The 20,093-nt window shown below is 46.6% G+C and overlaps 1 protein-coding gene and 1 long non-coding RNA gene across 3 annotated transcripts in view; one reads left to right on the top strand and one right to left on the bottom strand.

Moving 5' to 3' along the window:
* The window catches only part of LOC123143500 (uncharacterized), a 28,749-nt gene extending 15,612 nt beyond the window's left edge, over positions 1 to 13,137 (bottom strand). Inside the window, exon 1 of the mRNA XM_044562441.1 lies at positions 12,892 to 13,137. Within this exon, the coding sequence (XP_044418376.1) occupies positions 12,892 to 12,947 (56 nt within the window). The 5' untranslated portion in view covers positions 12,948 to 13,137. The remainder of the gene's footprint in view (positions 1 to 12,891) is intronic.
* Positions 1,457 to 7,820, top strand: LOC123143501 (uncharacterized). 2 transcript variants are annotated; one of them, XR_006470878.1, is made up of 8 exons: positions 1,457 to 2,025; positions 2,149 to 3,166; positions 3,373 to 3,512; positions 4,469 to 4,685; positions 5,484 to 5,619; positions 6,055 to 6,432; positions 7,114 to 7,189; positions 7,442 to 7,820. It is a non-coding gene; the product is annotated as an uncharacterized lncRNA (long non-coding RNA). The 2 variants fall into 2 exon arrangements; XR_006470877.1 differs by having other exon boundaries at positions 1,466 to 3,166.
* Positions 13,138 to 20,093: the final 6,956 nt, after the last annotated feature.

Below are 20,093 nucleotides of genomic sequence, written 5' to 3'. Positions count from 1 at the left end.
TAGATGACTTAGATCCCACAATTTTTTTCTGATATGTAGGCAACTTAGGTCTCTTGATGGACAATTTTCGTAGTATTGTAGGAAATTGAAGATCACTCGTAGGCAACTTCGTAGTGAAAGGGCAACCTGGTCTCTGGGGTAGACAACTTAGAAGCCATGTTAGACAAGTTTCCACTCTACGGCAAGAAACTTTCGCAGTATGATAGGCAACTAAACAATCCACAACTTATTTTTCGATGTATGCAACTTAGAAATCATAGTGACCACCTATTATACTGTTGCACACAACTAACTAGGTGGCTACTAGGTGAAGTTAGTTATACAGACGGTGCAATTCATCTAGCATCAGAGTTGCTCATGTTTAGCACTAAAGTTGCTTCATCTAGCATCAAAGTTGCTTTTGAAAAAAATCATCAAAACATATTCATATTGGATCTAGTTTTGAAGAGCTCGTCACGACGAACCTAGTGGTGAAAACGGTTCTTCGTTCTGACACTCGGTTCAAAAGTTGTAGCTTTAAAAAAAATTGAAACGCAATAAATAGGTGACGTCGGCATATGCATGCGCATAGGTATTCTTTACACTACCCACTGGATAACGCGTTGAACGACTTTTGTCGCCTAGGGCGTGCGCTGGAAATAACCAAATAGCGCAGCTGCACTTTGCAGCATTAAGGATCTTTAACATATTTAATTCCGAAGTTTCTGATTAGGCCCTCCACGAGAAGGAAAAACTTATTTTAGGTTTAGAGGCTACCGGACTTTGGTATGACCAAGCTACATGCATGCAAGTACTCCCTTTGTTATTATTTACTTCACATATATTTGTCTCAGGTCAAACTTTCTACACTTTGACCAAGTTTGTACAAAAAAGAAATTAACATCCACAATACCAAATCAATACTATTAAAATCATCATTCAATATATTGTCACATCACATATATCTTTTATTATGAAAGTTTAGATTATTTTCGATAAACTTGATCAAACTTTATAAAGTTTGGCTTAAATCAAAGCTAATGTGCGAAGTAAATAAAAACGAAGGAAGTAGATGACTCGCAGAGGACGCTATATACCAGCATGCAACTCAATTGCTAACAACTACTATACGGTACTACTTTCTTTCAAAAAAAAAGACTATACGGTACTACTGGTGAGTTAGTAATTAATTGCATTGATGGTGGTATCTCCATATATGTGACCAGATGGAGATAGAGCTTTGGAATCCAAACTGGGCAGCCATATTCATCGAAGCCTCTACTAGCTAACTACATTCATCAGTTGGGTCGAGTAGTGTTACTAGCTACGGCTAGACAACGCTGGAGCAAACTAGTATGTGATACTCGATGCACGCATGAACGCCTTGGCTAATGCATATACATGGCCAACGTACATGATCTCCTTGCATGGCCATGGGTGCGGCTTGGGAGGCAGCGGGAATCCAGGATGTGCGGACATCCAAGATCATCTCTACTCCTGATGTCTCAGTTGGTAGTCTCCGTTCCAGGTTTATTTTCGTCCCACCTTTTTTGTCCGGGTTTTTTTCGCTGGTTTCTTTTCGTCCTACTCCCACCTCTCCCGGTCCGATCAGCGGTAAAAGAAAAGCGGACAACCATGCGTAGCGATGCCCCTTCGCACGAACAAAAAATCGCACGAGAAAAAAACCAGACGAATCTGCCTGGGAGCGAGGACCCTCGCCACAGCCGCCATCGGGGATCGTCGCTACGTCGACGGAAATCACGCCCTAGCCGCCAAGGCAGATCCTTTTGCCGGCGCCAAGGCCCTAGAGGAGGCGTCGGCGCCTTCGTTGAGGACCTTCCGGTCGCCGTCGGTTCACAACAGAAACCGTGTTCGTCACCGCACTCCTCCTCTCTCTCCATCTCGCTAGCGGCAATGGAGATCAGCACCCTCCAGATCTTCCTTCACCGATCCTACATGCACGACCTCCGCGACCACCCACCAGCGACGGTCTGAGGTCACCGACGCGGGCCGGTGGGCGACCCAACGATTCGCCGCCGCCGTCAGGTTCGTCTCTCGGGCTGACATACTGCGGATCGGAACTCCGTTGAATCCTCTGTCGTTGGCCCATGCCACAGTCCTCTCCTTGTCCCTCCTACAATTCATGTACATCTTCCCCCGATTCACCAGGTCAGTCGCGAGGGACCTCTGATCTGCAAGTTCCTGATTTTCAGACGTTGTGTTGTGTGTTGTTCTCCTGGAGGTCCTTCTGGTTGGGTGTGCCAACCTTTTCTTGATAGCAGTTGAGATTTATCCACCAATCTTAAAAGTTTGGTGCCTATAAATCAGTTAGCTGATTCCTTTCTTTTCATTCTCTTTTGATTTTCTGGTCTGATTATTCAAGCTGTTCTGATGCTTCATCACGACATTCAATATTGCAGTGTGGCCAATCCGTGGAGTGCTTGTAAGTGGAACGTTGGACACGTACATGATATACACTGTCTAGCTATGCGTATGTGAATTTCTTGATGCATTTGTTAGGAGCAAACAGTTTGATATTTTTTTCATGTGCCACTGCGAAGTAGCATTAGTATCTCCCAATGTCAAATATCTGACATTAAATGATCTGCTAGCATTTCTACCATTACCAGTCTGATGCAGTTTTCCGTGTTTTGTCAAGGTAAGTAGATGATATAAGAAAGCGTTGACATTCTTAAAGAGTGTCTTTCCTCTTTCAGGGGTTTGTTTACTTCATCTAGGATTTTCTTTTCTTCCCTTTCAATATTTTTATTTAATTAGTTTGTTTCCTCTCTTCCTATACAACCCTTTTGTACAATTTTGTTTTGTTGTTTCCTATATAGATAAAAAATAGCAGTGTGGATTATCTAGCTGTACAGCCTAAAAAGTCCATATCTGAGGGGTACAATTTCCTATTTGGGTCTAGATATATTCTCCTTGAAAGATATATACACCTCCCTACTGCTTTTGGATTGGTATTCTGCAGCCATGATATTGTACCGAGCTGCGTGATTGGACAAATAATCCTATGCTAGCAATTCATAATTTGAACTGCGAGTGGATTTTCTTTAGTAGTGTTACAACGGTTAAATTTCCTCCTAGATAATATATCTTTGCAGTTGCAACTACTCTCTCCTCCTTGATGTGCCCTACATCACCGCCAGCAGTGCATCAGGCCGCTATTGTGCAGGTGTGTGCCGTCTGCCCTTAACCGTTTTTTAAATCTGTTATGATCCTTGAGATTTGTGGGCCGTTTTGGCTTACTGTAAAGGTTCTGAACATTTAGGTACGGGATTACTTATCAGCATTTTGTCGGTGAATGCTAGAACTCGTGTTTGTCAGGTTATGCCATTTGAATTCAGTTACATATTGTGATTCACTTTGCTTTCATTGCAGTCCTGATATGATTCACACCCACATGGCTACACATGAGAAAATTGCAGATCGGTTTTTAGATTGACTGGTTGAATGGGCAAAGAATATAAAAATCTCAAATCCATTGAAGATTGCAGACATGGGTCACTTGTCAGTGAAGGGTATGTAACTCAAATGGAACCTACTACACTTTTGATGTTTGGTCGCAAATATGTACATTTTTGTGAAGTTGTTAACATCAGGTGTAGAAAGAATTTCCCTAGAAACTACTTGCATTTGCATGTGGAATTCAGTATTCACATCTGCATGTCTTTAGATCACACTGCTTCAAGATGCGACTCAGTAGTCAATACATATTATTATGCCACCATTTTTCTTATTTAATTATGAAAAGTCTAAGAAGTTTATCTGAACAACAAGAAGTGAAGGTGCTACAGTTTTGTATGAGGGTGCGTGACCAAGGTAAGCATTGACCATTATATTACATTTTTTTTTCCATCAAAAAAGTTCTTGTCCCTCGGTTATTAATCCAATCAAAGTTTGTAAAATGATAGCATCTCGGAAGAGGGTTGTTACATAGACGGCACTAAGCAGCCTTGATTTTGCACTCTAGCAACTATCCTTCTAAGTCTATGAACAATTTTATCATATATACAATTACTCAAATATAAGGAATACTTGGAGTATTTAGAGCTTCACTTGACGAGGATGCACTACTGAAAGTCATGAGGAATTCGTAAATCTGTGACGTGAGTTGCGAACTGACAATAATACCTTGGGCTATTAATTCTTTATGGGATTGTAGTGTGGGCCTCATCTGCAGGCCGCTGTATTGGTAGGTGCGTTGCCACTGGCATTTGAAATATTTACTTGCATTCTTGCCCATGGCAACGCACGGGCATTTAACTAGCTCCTGAGAATAATTTGTGATATAGCTTGCTCCTATATGTGTCATTGACAACGTTGCTTGTGGAAAGTAATAAGGATTTATCTAGCTTGCTCCTGTTTGTAATAAGGATTTATTGATTTAAACAAAACTTCTTTACGATCTTCATGTTTGTTGTCTTGGTATGTTGACTGACTAAATCACAACATTGACTGAGATGTCTTTTTACAGCAAATAGGTATTGTCTGCAACGCAAATGCCTGGGAAGGCACTGGATGGTCGCTCGAACAGCGGTTGTTGTGAGAAAATTACCCAGGTGCTTGAGGTTAGAAGTGTACAGAGGAGCTCTGGAACCTCCTGCATAACAAGGTCACACGATGTGTTGTGTTTACCCATGAGAATGAACCTTCTAATGTACCCCTCACAACCGGATGTTTCTTGAAAGCAGGTAAATTGGTGCAGGACTATTTCCTCTCTTCTATCTTGATGAAATTACTTCTGTGATGTTGATGTCCAAACAATGCAAGTCTTTATTTCATTCACTAGCTATATATAGAAAGGTTGTTATATTAGTTGTTTCAATGAACCCTTATTTTAAAGCAACTGGCATTTCTTTTCTTGAATACGCACGACAATGATGCAGATATCATCATCTTGAGATGTACTAACTACTATACTCATTCAAGGGGTGTTCTGCTCTTTTGCCTACTTGGAACGAGGACGGCATCGCTTGATAGAGCCATTGCTATCATCCTTTTATTTGGAATCATTAATGTATTATTTTGAACTAATGTTTTTTGCTAATGTAGATTGTATCAACTGCTATGGTTGAAAATATATATTGGTAAAAGCATCTATCTTATAAGGTACCCCCTCTGTAAAGAAACAAAAGAGCATTTAGATCACTAAAGTATATTATGTTTGCTTCAGTCGTTAACTATGCTCGTGAGCATCAAATGCCTCATGGCCAAATATATTATGTTTGCTTCAGTCGTTAGAATAACATGTATTTAGTAGTTGTAGAAAGTCCATTCTGTAGAGGAACATAGTAAGAAACTAGCAGTCTGCAATACCAAGCACCTGAACTCTAGATCTACTTCGCGAAAAAAGCCATGCAAATGGTCTTCACATTTTAAGTTGTTATGCACATTTTAAATTCTATTTTTGTTTCTCTTGAAGATAAAATTTGGTGTATTTTGTAATAATGTCATTCATTAATGTTATCTTTTTTTATCATTTTGTGTAGCCATGTATTGTTTTCATGGATGAAACTGATGCCATTGGTGGCCTAAGATTCTGTAAGGGCACTAGAGCAGATCGTGAAATACAACAGAGTTGATGGATCTCCTTAATCAAATAGATGGATACACGAGCTCGGGAAGGTACACATTATTCTATTTTGTGGCTGCTATGGTAAAAAAAAGTACTACAAATATGTGCTGCTGATAGTTGCGAAGTTAAAGGGCTTAACTGAATTTTTTGGAGGTATTACACAACCAATTGCAATATACTACTACCGTGTAAGACCAAGTTTCTAAAAAAATTATAACACATTAATTTGCAGTGAAATTTGTGTACTTCCTCCGTTCCGAAATATAAGTCTTTTTAGAGATTCCACTATGGACTACATACGGAGCGAAATGAGTGAATCTACTCTATAAAATATGTATACATACATCCTTTTTGTAGTGGAATATCTAAAAAGACTTATATTTAGAAACGGAGGGAGTACTATTAAGAATCAAGTGATCTTCCTATGTAAATGTGTCATACTGAATACTAGTGCTGATCTCATTCCTTCCATTTTAATGTCGCAGCTATACGTCTGGTGTATTTCCTCCCAAATGAGACTCTGCGAACTTCTACAAGATGGCTTCGAAACGCCTTTCAGAAGCAGGATATGAACACTATGAGATCAGTAGCTACTGCAATTATGTTTACGAGTGCAACCACAACACAACGTATTGGGCAAACCGGCCATTCTACGTGTTTGGTCTTGGATCAGCAAGCTACATCAACGGTGTCAGGTTCTCTAGGCCCAGAAGAATGAAGGAGTACGTGCCATAGATCGATTTCGTGGTGGATACGGGAGGTGTGGTCCACTTCACCATGCTGGAGCCTAAGGGCGCAAAGTCTATCTCACGAACTAGCCGTGCATCTTGCCCAACACCTTTCCATCTCTGACAATCACGAAGGTATTTCCTTGCAGTATTTCCTTGCATACGCGGTTGCTGACTGCTATATTAAACTTCTGTTTCAGAGCGTTCCAGGTTGTGTTGAGTGTATGTTTGCCCAATTGCAGTTGATCCCGGTTAAGGTTTTACATTGCATGCCTCAAATACCCGATCATGTGGCTTCCTTCCGTTAGCTTTGAGTACTCAATGTAGCGGTTTCCCTTCTTTAGTCATAACTTTACAAATATTTGGTGCATGTACATATCACTTCATTTAGGAAATACTCAAATTGCAAAGTTTGTTTCATTGTTAATCTCTTGAATAACTTGGATTACTCTAAAATCGGACTCCCTTTTCGAAGCACAATAGGACTCCTTTTTATACACATTTAAACTATGGTGCTAATATTTTTTCCCGGGAAGTGTATGTTAAGATTCCTCCGCCATGTCTACCACACCTCTCTTCCTTTTGTAAGATATTGACTACTGAATAATGACCCAAGTAACAAGATTGGCAGAGGTTCTATCTCATAGACTAAATCTGTCATCCAACCCATCATGGGTGCATTGCAAGGTTTGATAATTGTTGTCAATTCAGAAGGGGGATTTGCCTCATTGAAGATACAGATAAATGATTTTCTGACCTCATATGGATTCTCACTTCCATTCCTCATGTCTCCTATGTCTTGTGTCTCTTACACAGGCAGAACGACCTGGGCCGTAGATTATACGGTGAACGAGGGCGGCGGCAGCACTAGAGCGCGACAAGGCTGGTTGAGGTATAATTTATTTAAATCATTTATACAGACTAATGTTCGCTATGCTTCTTTTAGTGAACGCGTGTAATTTTGTGTGAGAGCATCATGGGTGCACTGCTAATTTAATAATCTTAGCAACGTAATGTTAATCCAACTAATATGATATAATAGCTAAAATTAGCAGACATGCATCCGTCTTCATGTTTCTATGGTATTAATCATTTGGGAGTAAATTTGCTAACCCCAGATCCTGAAATATACTTTTTTTTATAGAACTCTACATCTCGCTGGAGTGAACTTGTTTCCCAGACGTCTCATGCCGAAGTCTGAGGCACTGGCGTACTTAGCCATGCCGTTAAGAAGCCAAATCCATAGGTTGTGAGCGAGGTGTTCATCCGCACTGTTGCCTGACTGTGAAGCTCTGCCACCATGCGAAACCCTCTCAAGCCACTCAATGTATTCTTCTTTCTTCTGATTGCATGTTTTGTATATGTGGATGCTTGTTTTTTTACGTGCGTGCGTGCGCGTGCCTGTGTGGTAGGTTTCAAGACTATTAGAGTCCATGTCGTTTTGGTACTTGTATGTTCAATGTATATATACACATAAATCGTGTTTCTCTTGCTAGACCGTGAGATTCTGGGAATAAACATAACAATATCATCGTCAGCCTTGCCTCTGCTCCCAGCTACCTTCGCTTGAATAAGTCAATGTTACTCCTCCTTTTGGCCTAAGTAGTTGGCTACGACGATGTGCACTCCTTAGCACCGGGAATTGGCCAGGGCCACCATAGAGGGGAGAGAAGATGGCGGTGAGAGGAAGACACGGGCAGATTGTTGTGGTGTTGAGGGGAGGTGACAGTGAGAAATCGTGACGGGGAAAGCAGACCAGGAGAATGAGATGTGGGTGTGAGCGTTGTGCCCTAAGAGTGAATTGGTTTTTTAAGATGCAAGGAAAATGAGCGGTGTTTGCTTCAGAGGAAAAAGAGCAGTTTGCAATGAGAGAAATGCCACGTGTTCTTTTATACAATGACAAATATCACATAGCCTAAAAAGTTATTTCTAAAGAATAATTACTAAAAAGTGATTTATAGCTTAGCTAGCCTACAATTTATTAAAGTTGCAATGCGATTCAGTCTAAGAAAAAGAACGATGCCACTCACTCCGACTAAAAAGGGTCGATGCACGCATCTAGCAGTTGACCAATGAATATATAATGTATATGAGCTTATTTTAATTTTAAAATTTTAGTACTCCCTTCATCTCAAAATAAGGGTCGTTAACTTAGTACAAAGTTAGTACAAAATTATATAAAATCTGTTTATATGTTAACTTTTGTAGATCGGAGATAAAAGCTAAGAGCAACTCCAATGGGCGACCCATTTCGTCCGCGGCCGTCCGTTTGGGTCGGCGCGGACAGAAAAGGGGGCCCAACGCGCCGACCCAAACGGACGCGCGTTCGTTTTTCGTTCGCGGGCGACCCATTCCCGACCCATTTTTTGAGTCTGATTTGCGTTGGTGCGGACACGCGACGGACGCGCGCGCGCTCGCCTACTCCTGTCCCCGGGCCCGCTGGTCTGTGGCACATTGGCCTCCCCTCCTCCCGGCCAACAAGCAACCCTCACCCCCGCCCCTCCGTTACCGGCGCCGCCGCCCATTTTTGCCGGCGACTCTTCTAGCTGCCGCCGCCTCCACATCCGCCCAGCAACGCCGCCCCTGCCCCCAGTCGCCCGCCGCCGCCGTTTTGCCGCCGGGGAGCAAACAGGTTCCCGCCGCTGCTTCCCCCACCGCCCAGCCGCCCGCGACCAAGAAGACGCCTCGCCGCCCCCACCACATACGACCGGCACACTCGTCGGACGCCGTCACACTCGTCGGACTCTGGCAGGGCAGCTAGCTGGTCTGTGGGCGCCGCGTCTCCCCTCGCCGGCCATCTCCTTCTTCGACGCCCGCAAGCTGTTCGACAGTTTGCCAAGGTACGAAAATGGACTCCGCCGACGAGTTCTTTTTCCACAATTTCATTTGCGACTCCGACGATTCATCGTCCGACGACGAGGAGGAGATATTGGCTGCCATGTTGGTCCATCACCACCTCAACAACCAGCGGCCGCTGTTCCGTGGCTCCATTCCGGGCCACCTTCTGGCGTTGAATCGTAACCGGGAGAGCGGGCATTTCCTTCTCTGGAAGGACTACTTTGATACAACAAACCCGTTGTTCAAACATCACAAATTCCGCCGCCGGTTCCGTATGAGTAGGCATGTTTTCAACCGTATTAGAGAGGGAGTGGTTGGCTATGATGACTACTTCGAGTGCAAAGAGGATGTCATCGGCAAGATTGGTTTCTCCTCTTATCAGAAATGCACTGCCGTCATCCGAATGCTTGCATACGGAGTGCCCGGTGATCTCATTGACGAGTACGTCCGTATGAGCGAGTCTACATGCCTAGAGTCCCTGTATAAGTTTTGCAAGGTTGTGATTGCTGTGTTTGGCCCTGAGTACTTGAGAGAGCCGACAGCTGAAGATACAGCCCGTTTGTTGGCGATGAATGCTAGCAGGGGCTTCCCGGGGATGCTTGGCAGCATAGACTGCATGCACTGGGAGTGGAAGAACTGCCCTTCTGCTTGGCAAGGGCAGTATAAGGGACATGTCAGGGCTTGCACTGTCATACTAGAGGCCGTGGCGTCTCAAGATCTCTGGATCTGGCACTCTTTCTTTGGCATGGCTGGATCACACAATGATATCAACGTGCTTCAGCGCTCGCCGGTGTTTGCTAGGCTTGCCGAAGGCAACAGCCCACCGGTGAACTTTACTGTCAACGCCCACAACTACGATAAAGGTTACTATTTGGGTGACGGTATCTATCCTCAGTGGACCACTATTGTAAAGACAATACCCAACCCTGTCGGAGAGAAAAGGAAAAGATTTGCCCAAGAGCAAGAGAGTGCTAGAAAGGATGTCGAGCGTGCCTTTGGTGTTTTGCAATCTCGATGGGGCATCGTTCGGTATCCTGCTAATACTTGGAGCACGCAGAAACTATTGGAGGTGATGACTGCTTGTGTGATCATGCACAATATGATCTAGAAGACGAGCGCCCGAAACATCTGTACGATCAAGGCTTTCAGTTTCAGGGTGAGAATGTTGTGCCTGAGCATGGAGTAGCGGCAACATTTGAGCAGTTCACTCAGTTTCATGAAGACATGCGTGATTGGGAAACTCACGTGCAACTGCAAAATGATTTGGTTGAGCATATGTGGACTCATGTTGGCAACCAATAGATGTATCTTCTTTTATTCGTTTGCAAAACTATGTGAAACATTTTTATTTTTATTTGGCCTGTAAAACTATACTATTTATTTGGGTGGCTAAACTATTTTGCTTGTTAAATTTTCATTTCACAATATGTTGAATGCATTGTAAAATTGGGCGGCCAGCTCGCCACGCCTGCACATATGGGTCGGCGCGTTGGGCGCGCTGCCGACCAATATGAAAAACAGGGCGGACGCCGGGCAGGCGGCCGACCCAAACGGACAAAAAGCGGACGAAATCGCCGTCCGTTTGGGTCGGCCCGTCGGAGTTGCTCTAATTGCTTTAGATGATCTTTGAAAATGTCAATTGATGAAATCACTACGTAAGAATGATGGACCATGTACCGGACTGAATACTCATCGAATTTTATATAATTAGAAGACATGCATAAAAATAATTGTTTTTATCAGAAGTTGTATTTCTCTATATGTTTTTTCGACATATTATGAGAGAGATAAACATGACTAATGTTGACGTTAAAAAAGAATCAAGGGACACGGGATCCAAGGTAATGACGTTGGAAGCCAAAAATTTACGGAGTTTTATAAAGCAATACAGAAAATATATATGCTATTAGATAAAACAAAAATTACGGAGTTTTGTGTTAGTACAATTATTTAATCAACATATTTTCCTAATAAGATCAAATATGTTTTTATAGAGAAAATAGTTGTGTTAGTTTCACTTTTATTTTTTCAGATATTATATATGATTATATTATGCAGTAGAAAATATCATTTATATTTCATCATATATATATTTCACAGACCCTCATATACACTACATGGATCTATGATTTTGTGTAACTTATCATAACTCTGTATTTTATGTGGCATTAGTATTAACATGCTGAAGCAATATTTAGTTTTTTTACTTAGTCCATGATGCTAGAGTCAACAAGAGGTCAGAAGTTTTGCGAGAAGGAAACTATCCAGACGTTGGCAACGTTATTTGATAGTTGGCCTGGGATGAACAACAACATCTCATCGTGCAACATGGTAAGTAAAGTATTTTGTTTATTGTTATCATGGTTTATTGTTGTTTTTAATAGCTCCACTTGTAGATTTATCTTTGCTATGCATCCATAGGCCGATACATCTTGTACGTGATCGACAAAGAGGCACGTCGGATATATATTATGGACCCTATTCAAACATCACAATCGTCAGAGGGTAAAAATTTGGGGCATGCACTGAAATTTAAAACTTTTGCAAGGGATTTCAAAGAAGCACTCGAAATAAAGCTGCCTGGTTGGAATTCCAATATTTATAAATGGCAACGTTTATTTCCGTTTGGTATTCCAACGAGTATAGACGGGTAATGAATTCATAATAAAATGAACATTTATTTTTGTTATCACTATATTCTTTACATTATTAATTTAAAATATTACAGGAATGTGTCTAGCTATTTTGTTTTTCATTTTATGCTCTGGTGGAACGGTACAGAATTGATCAAGCCGGTTTGCGCGGTGAGTATTGTCCGTTACATGTTTTAAGACCTTTGGCATGAAATTTGCACACTAACTACATATATTGTTTGTGCAGGATGGGTATGAGTTGAGGAAGCAGTTTTTATTATAAAAAATGTCTAGGTACATCCATTTCTACGACAAGTAATTCCGAACGGAGGGAGTACCTGCTAAAACACCGTGGGAATGAAGCTAAAGGCAACTTTCCTGATATTGTTAAAGAATTTCTTAAGCGCATCATCTAGATATTGATAATTTTGTAATAGATGTTTAGCTGGAACATCGCTCCGTTGGTTACATGGACATGTCATTAGTCTTTCTTTTTGTTATCAATTTTCATTGCAAAATGGACTTCAATTATTCAGTAATTGTGTTTGTGTTATATTGTTTGTGCATGTTAAATTTAACATGTAACTCTTGTAAACTTTTTCAAGAGCCCGTGGCAACGCACGGGCACTCTACTAGTTCTTACAAAATGCAAAGAATCGACTGTGATGGATGCACAAAATGCGCATGCCCGGTTTACTTCGTGTTGCATACCAGGATTATCCTATCAGTTTGTCCGCATGGGATATGTTCCCCATTCCAAAGAAGCACCGCCTGCGGATATCCCCGAAGAGTATGGACAGGGCCGGTCCTGAGATTTTGGGGGCCCGGGGCGAAATAAAATTTGGGACCCTTAATATAAACATTATACAGCAATAATAATGAATACAAGATTTATAAAGCGCTCACATTCGCTCATATGCCACGTTGTACATGCCCTAATGAACATGTATATTTCCAAAAGAAATATACATGTGGTGAAGGTACTGTAAAAACATTGTGATTTTAGTTAGTAAATGAAAACAAAGAGGCCGCTCTCTCCTTTTTTTCAATGAACAATGCAAAGTAGGCAATCTGTATGCTAAAGTAAATTTCTTAAGAGATACGTACTTAATTAGCAATATACCTGTGTGGGGAATATGTAACTGCAATACGGAGCACCTGAAGAGATTGGATCGGCATCGATCATCAGACAATTGGCGCTCGAACGTGAAGCCATTGAACTGGCGTCTGGCTCCGGCGGCAGATGCACGAGGATGTGCGCGTCCAGCGATCCAGGCAATTAGGGATCGGAGGAAGGCAGCGTTTGCCCGATCGAAGGAATGTTCGCCTCTTTTTTAGGAATGAAGGTTGCCTCTGCGTGATCGAAGCGTTGCTGCTCCCCCTCGCCTACCTCTCTGGGCAATGGCCCATGGGCTACCTGCGCGTCTGGGGAGGGGCCCCTGGATTTTGGGGGCCCGGGGCGGGCACTGATTGTCTCAAAAAAAAAAAAACAAGAGGCACTGATAAGTGATAATTGCCAGGTCAAAACTATCTGAACTAATAAACCGGGAGGGCATTCACATGCTTAATTGATAAACTGAAAGGAGCCAGTAATGTTAAATTCAGCATTTCATATGGCAACTGATCCATACAGTCAATCATGTCTTATGCTAGTGACTTCTTCCGTAGATTAATAACCTGCTTTGTTGTCATAATCCTTGCATTAGGTGCTTGATTATTAATATGCCAAGTACGTTGATGTTTTTTCGTAACAAAGAAACAACATATGTAATGAATTTTGAGTGTAATGCCGACCTAGTGATGTATTGCTGCTGCTTGGCATTTCTAGATTTAGAATGTCCTCTTAGTCTGTTATCTACATATGGCAAATGTTACATGACTTATCCTGCTTACAAGTTAAAACTAGCTCAAGTTTTCCAACCGAAAGAACTAGCTTGAACTAAAAATTGCAATCCACAAGTTTCGAATATACAATTTCGATTTTGAAGCGATGCATGGTGTCGGTGTGGAATGACACCTATGGGATCACAAGAATCCCTACTACGGTTGCCGGGGCGCAGGGTTGTGAGAAGGGCAGGATTAGTAATCAGCACAAGGATCGTTTACCCAGGTTCGGGCCGCGAGGATGCATAAAACCCTAGTCCTGCTTTGGTGGGTGTATTTCAGAAAGTTCTTGTGCTCTCGAACTAGCTATGGTGGGGTGCGCGGTCCCAAAGAGCCGAATCCCTCTACAGTACGCAATGGGCCTCCTTTTATAGTCGAAAGGGGCTGCCACAGTGGCACATAGGAGGTGGAAAGGCGTACGGTATTGCGAGCTTATCGCTCGTATTACAGGACAAGACACATTTAATGCGCTGCTGAGGTGTCCCCTAGCTTTATCGGGGACGGGGGCGAGGCCCGTCCCGTCCGTCGCCGCTCCTCCTCGCTTCGACACGCGTCCTGGCCAGTGAGGCATGCGGTGCCATGTAGGCAGGCAGGCAGCTGAGGTGGCACGATGGTGGAGCCTCCACGAAGATCTGCATGCCGCCACGCAGGCGCTTGTCGAGTTGCCCGGGAGCTGCATGTTGCCACGCAGGCGCCTGCTCAGCTGGTTGAGCTGGCAGCTGCATGCGAACGGCTGTGGAAACTTGATTGGCACAGGCCTGGCGGTGGCCCTGCTGGCGTCCTTGGTGAGGGCCTTGCCGGGTGGCCCGGCAAGGGTCTTGCCGTGGCGCGCTATCGTCCCCGGCAAGGACCTTGCCGGGGATCTAGTGGCCTTCCTCGGCAAGGATCTTGCCGAGGGTCGTCGTCTTCTAATCCTCATCTGATCTTGAGTATTCCTTGTCTTCACAAAGATCTGCATGCCACCACAGAGGTGCCTCCCGAGCCCTGGCCCAACGTGGTCGATGGTGTTGGGGATGTGGACTCGAGGGTGGCTCGCTCTGTTGGTATTTGGGCGCGCTGCCCCGGCAAGGGTCTTGCCGGGGCTGTTGAGGCCGTCCCCGGCAAGGGTCTTGCCGGGGGAAACTGCTCCGCCCCTCTGCTTTTTTGTAGTCTTGGTCTTGGCGTTGCTCTGGCTGCCTCGGGCTTCGGTTTTACCTTGGTTCACCTTCCCTGCTCTGCTTGGTGTGGCCGTGGGCGCGGCTCCGACTGCCCGTGCACAGGTAAAGGGGTACAAAGACGCGCCCTTTGTTTGTACACCAACAGGAGCCCCCGGGCCTGGGCCACACATAAGCGCGATACGTTGTTGGGCCAGGCCCAAAGCGGTGCGCGGGCAGGCGGGGCGGTTTTTACCGCGGTAAAACTTTTCGCGTGCTGCGTCCCATGCCCCGCGCGCGGTGTGGCGCAGCATGGAGGGGTGCGCGTGACGTGGGCGGCATGCGTGTGGCAGTTTTTGCATGCATGCGTCACATCAGGGTAAAGAGGCGGCTCGCGTCTTCCCCATAAAAAGAGGGAGGCGTGGAGGCGCGGCTCATTTACTGCGCGGGGCCGGGTCGCGGTCTTCAAGGCGTCCACACACCACGATCACGGGGCGGGGAGAGGTCGCTTCACCCGCCCTCTTGATTCTGCACGTTCGCCACGCGTCCTTCATGCGCTTGGGGTGGCAAGCGGTGGAGACGGGAAACCGGGCCGTCGCTAATTGGGGCAGCGGGTCGGTCTCGATTCCCTGCGCCCCTGGTGGCTAGATTGGCCGAGCGGGGCGGCCGAGCCCCGACCCCGCCCCTCTATAAGGAGGGGGAGGGGGAAATGGCATCCCACACTCTTCTGTCATCTATCTCCTCCTGCTTCTGCTTCTTCCTCTCACTTGCCATAGAGAGAGGGAATCCCGGTCCCTCAACGGTGGCGGCGAGGGTTGCTGCTCGACAGCGCGTCCCTCCTCCTCTTGAGCCCGCGGTGGTGGAGCCGGCCACGAGGGGAAGGGGGAGGGGGCGAGGCCGTGAGCGAGGCCGGGGCAGAGGTCGTGGTGCTCGGGGAAGAGGAGGACGGGGCGGCGCGCCGGCTTCGCCCCCGCCAACGATGCTTTTTCCGATGGAAGGCCATGTCGGAGACCAGCCCCGTGAGTTCTTCATCAGGCTGCGCCGGCCTCCGCGTCGCCGTCTTCGTGTTCCTGCCCCGTTCGCTCGGGAGATGGAGCGTGACCCGCCACAATCCCTCAGATTGCACATGAGGGGCTGCGGGAATGGGGGCACGCGGGTCGACGTCGACTTCCCGGCTCCTCGGGTCATGTACCTCCGTCGTGGATGGAAGACGTTCGCTCGCATCCACAGCTTGACGGCGGGGCTCGTCCTCTACTTCAAATTAATGGAGGACGGCCTGCTCTCCGTCAAGGTCTTCGGAGATTTCGGGACTCCCCTGAAGTGCTGCATGGAGAGCTCCTCCGACGGAGATTCTGACGACGGAAGCTCTTCCTCGAGCGAAAGCGATGAGGAGGACAGCGGGGCAGACGATGGGGACGAGTCCGACTAGGCGTCGGACACCCCGCGCCTGGGCGGGTGCGGCAGCAGCAGCATCTGCACCCGGCCGCTCCTCCGGCAGAGTTTTGCCGGGGGAGGGGCTAGCTCCTTGAACTTCTCGGGGCCGTCTCCTTGGGCGGCTGGCGTCGAGAGGCTGCGGAAGAGGAAGAGGGCGGGCGGCAAGGCTGTCAACTCAGAGTACGCGGGCACTGACGCCTTCATCGCATATTGCCGGTCTTGCCGCCTCGTCTTCCAGCTCCTTTCCCGGCACCGTCATCACCGGCCCATCCGTGGGCGGCCACCGGGGTGTTCTCTTGGTGCTTTCTGCTGCTCGTAGCTCGCCTAGGCGCCCCTTTTGCCCTTTTGCCTCCTTGACCTACCTCCTGAGGAGAGGGACAAGAAAGGGATTACAGGCATCTTGTCTCTTTTTTAATCTGTATGCCCTCGGGCATCGTTAAATCAAAAGCTTGTAATCCCCCTTGTACATGTTTTTTGTCTCATATGAACTGTACCTGTACGGGATGTTTTTAATGAAAAAGGGGTGTTTGGCGGGGGTTTTCTTCATGGATGGAGCCCACGACAAATAGCGAGTCCTTGTTACTATTCAAGATAAACGTTTTCCACCCGGCAACAGGCCTTGCCGTTCCCCCACTTTGCTCGACCATTCTCGCGCCCTTGGCGGAGGCAAGGATGAAGCGGGCTCAGGCTCCTCGTTCTATTTCCTTGCCGCCGCGACTACAACCAAATCCAGGCCCGGGAGATAATCCTTGGGTATGGAAAAGGGGAGCACAGTGGCCTAGAAATAAAGCGAGGTTTCACATATCCCAGCTCATAAAGAAATGCATGACAGGGGATAAAAGACTTATCTGGATCTGCAGCCCCCGGCAACCTCATCTCGCCACGGTTGGATCCTTGCACTTGCAGCCCTCGGCAACCTTGGTTTGCCGGGGTTGAGACGCCGGCCCGTGCCCTTTCTTCCAAGTAGCTCAGCAGAAGCGCTCATGTGCCATGCGAACCAAAAGAGGACAGAAAAGAAATAGAGAGACGCGCACTCGACCTCTAGGCTAGGGGTTAGTCGCCGCTAAGCACTATCAACCCTAACCAAGGAAGGGACTCGACCTAGCATGCATGCTATAACTTAGGGCGCCAGCGCTTCATTTATTTATGCTCAGGGTCTGCGCCTGGCTTTGTACGAAGGGTGACATGCCTTGCCGGCAAAGCTTGTACAAAAGGTGGCTTGCCGGGAGGCCCGGCAAGCCGCGCCTTATGTGTAAAACTTGCGAAGATGCTCGATGTTTCAGGAGTTGCTCACTGGGACAGCATCTTCGGTCTCCAGGCGGACTGCGCCGGGCCTGGTGACTCGTGTTACCCGATAAGGGCCCTCCCACTTTGGCGTCAACTTGTTGGAATTCGTGGCCGACTGAACGCACCGGAGAACAAGGTCGCCTTCCTCAAAGCTCCGGGCACGAACCTTGCGGCTATGGTAGCGGCACAAGGCTTGCTGGTAGCGTGCTGCTCTCACAGCCGCCCGAAGACGATCTTCCTCAAGGAGCGTCGCGTCATCTTGGCGCAACTGCTCTTGCTCAAGCTCATCATAAGCAAGCACTCGAGGTGACCCGTATATGAGTTCCGTGGGGAGAACTGCTTCCGCCCCGTATACCAGGGAAAAAGGTGTCTGGCTGGTGGCTCGATTTGGCGTCGTCCTGATCGACCAAAGAACCGCCGGCAATTCATCAATCCAGCGCTTTTCGCTCTTGCGCAGCTTGTCAAAAGTCTTTGTCCTGAGGCATCGCAACACTTCAGCATTCGCCCTCTCTGCTTGGCCGTTGCTCCGGGGGTGTGCCATGGAAGCAAAACAGACCTTACTGCCAAGGTCTTGAATGTATTGCATGAAGGTGTGGCTTGTGAACTGTGTGCCGTTGTCGGTGATGACTCTGTTCGGCACCCCAAAACGGCAGACCAGTCCCTTGAAAAACTTGATAGCTGACTGAGTAGTCACCTTTCTCACTGCTTCCACTTCCAGCCACTTTGTGAACTTGTCGATTGCGACGTACAAGTACTCAAAGCCCCCGACAGCACGGGGGAAAGGGCCCAGTATGTCGAGCCCCCAGATCGAGAATGGCCAGGAGAGAGGGATTGTTTGAAGGGCTTGAGCTGGTTGATGAAGCGTCTTTGAATGGAACTGGCACGCTTCACACTTGGTTACTAGTGTCGTCGCATCCTGGAGGGCGGTGGGCCAGAAGAAACCTTGCCGGAACGCCTTCCCGGCAAGGGCCCTCGACCCTATGTGGGAGCCACATATGCCTCCATGTATCTCTGCCAACAGGTCCAGTCCTTCCTCCCGGGGGATGCACCTTAATTTCACGCCGTTCGGCCTTCTCCTGTATAGGACGTCGTCGACGAACTGATACAGGGCGGACCGGCGGGCTACTTTCTCCGCTTCTTCCTGCTCCTCAGGAAGTTCCCCTGTTTGGAAGAATCGGACAGTGTGCTGCGCCCACGCCGGAGCCTGGGGCTCGACGGCAAGGACCAAAGGCATTTCCTCAGCCATGGGCGCGGCTGTCTCTATGGCCAGGGCTTGATGCCCTGCCGGCGGCAGCTGCCCTTTGGCAGGTATAGGATCGAAAGTATGTCTAGAGGGGGGTGATTAGACTACTTGACCAAATAAAAATCTAGCCTTTTCCCAATTTTAGTTCTTGGCAGATTTTAGCAACTTAACACAAGTCAAGCAATCAACCTACACATGCAATTCTAAGAGTATAGCAGCGGAATGTAAAACAATTGCATATGAAGGTAAAGGGATGAGTTTGAAGGAGCAAACGCAATGTTGACACGGAGATTTTTTATCCGTGGTTCCGATAGGTGGTGCTATCGTACATCCACATTGATGGAGACTTCAACCCATGAAGGGTAACGGTTGCGCGAGTCCACGGAGGGCTATACCCACGAAGGGTCCACGAAGAAGCAACCTTGTCTATCCAACCATGGCCGTCGCCCACGAAGGACTTGCCTCACTAGGGTAGATCTTCACGAAGTAGGCGATCTCCTTGCCCTTACAAACTCCTTGGTTCAACTCCACAATCTTGTCGGAGGCTCCCAAGTGACACCTAGCCAATCTAGGAGACACCACTCTCCAAGAAGTAACAAATGGTGTGTTGATGATGAACTCCTTGCTCTTGTGCTTCAAATGATAGTCTCCCCAACACTCAACTCTCTCTCATAGGATTGGATTTGGTAGAAAGAAGATTTGAGTGGAAAGCAACTTGGGGAAGGCTAGATATCAAGATTTATGTGGTTGGAATGGAATATCTTGACCTCAACACAAGTTTAGGTGGTTCTCTCTCAGAAAATATGTGTTGGAAGTGTAGGCATGTTCTGATGGCTCTCTCCACGAATGGAGAGTGGGTGGAGGGGTATATATAGCCTCCACACAAAATCTAACCGTTACACACAAATCACCAAACTCGGTGGGACCGATTCAGAGAACTCGGTTGGACCAATTTAGTTCAAAATGTGAATGTTAGGAGTCTCGGTGGGACTGACATGTCAACTCGGTGGGACCGATGTCATTAGGGTTAGGGCATAACGTAATCTCGGTGAGACCGATTACACAAACTTGGTGAGACCGATTTTGGTAATAGCCAAACAAAGAGTTGGTCAGGCAAACTCGGTGGGACCGATTCACTCATCTCGGTTGGACCGAAATGTTACGAAGGGGAAACATAGAGTTTGCATTGCAATCTCGGTGGGAACGATCGCTCATCTCGGTTTGACCGAAACGTTACGAAGGGAAACAGAGAGTTTGCAATCCCATCTCGGTGAGACCGAATTGATTAGGGTTTCTGGCAGTGGCTATGTCAACTGAACTCGGTGGCTCCGGATGAAAAGATTC

The sequence above is a fragment of the Triticum aestivum genome, chromosome 6D, assembly GCF_018294505.1.
Source record: "Triticum aestivum cultivar Chinese Spring chromosome 6D, IWGSC CS RefSeq v2.1, whole genome shotgun sequence".
In the NCBI taxonomy this organism is placed as follows: Eukaryota; Viridiplantae; Streptophyta; class Magnoliopsida; order Poales; family Poaceae; genus Triticum; species Triticum aestivum.
This window is presented reverse-complemented; position numbering and strand designations above follow the sequence as displayed.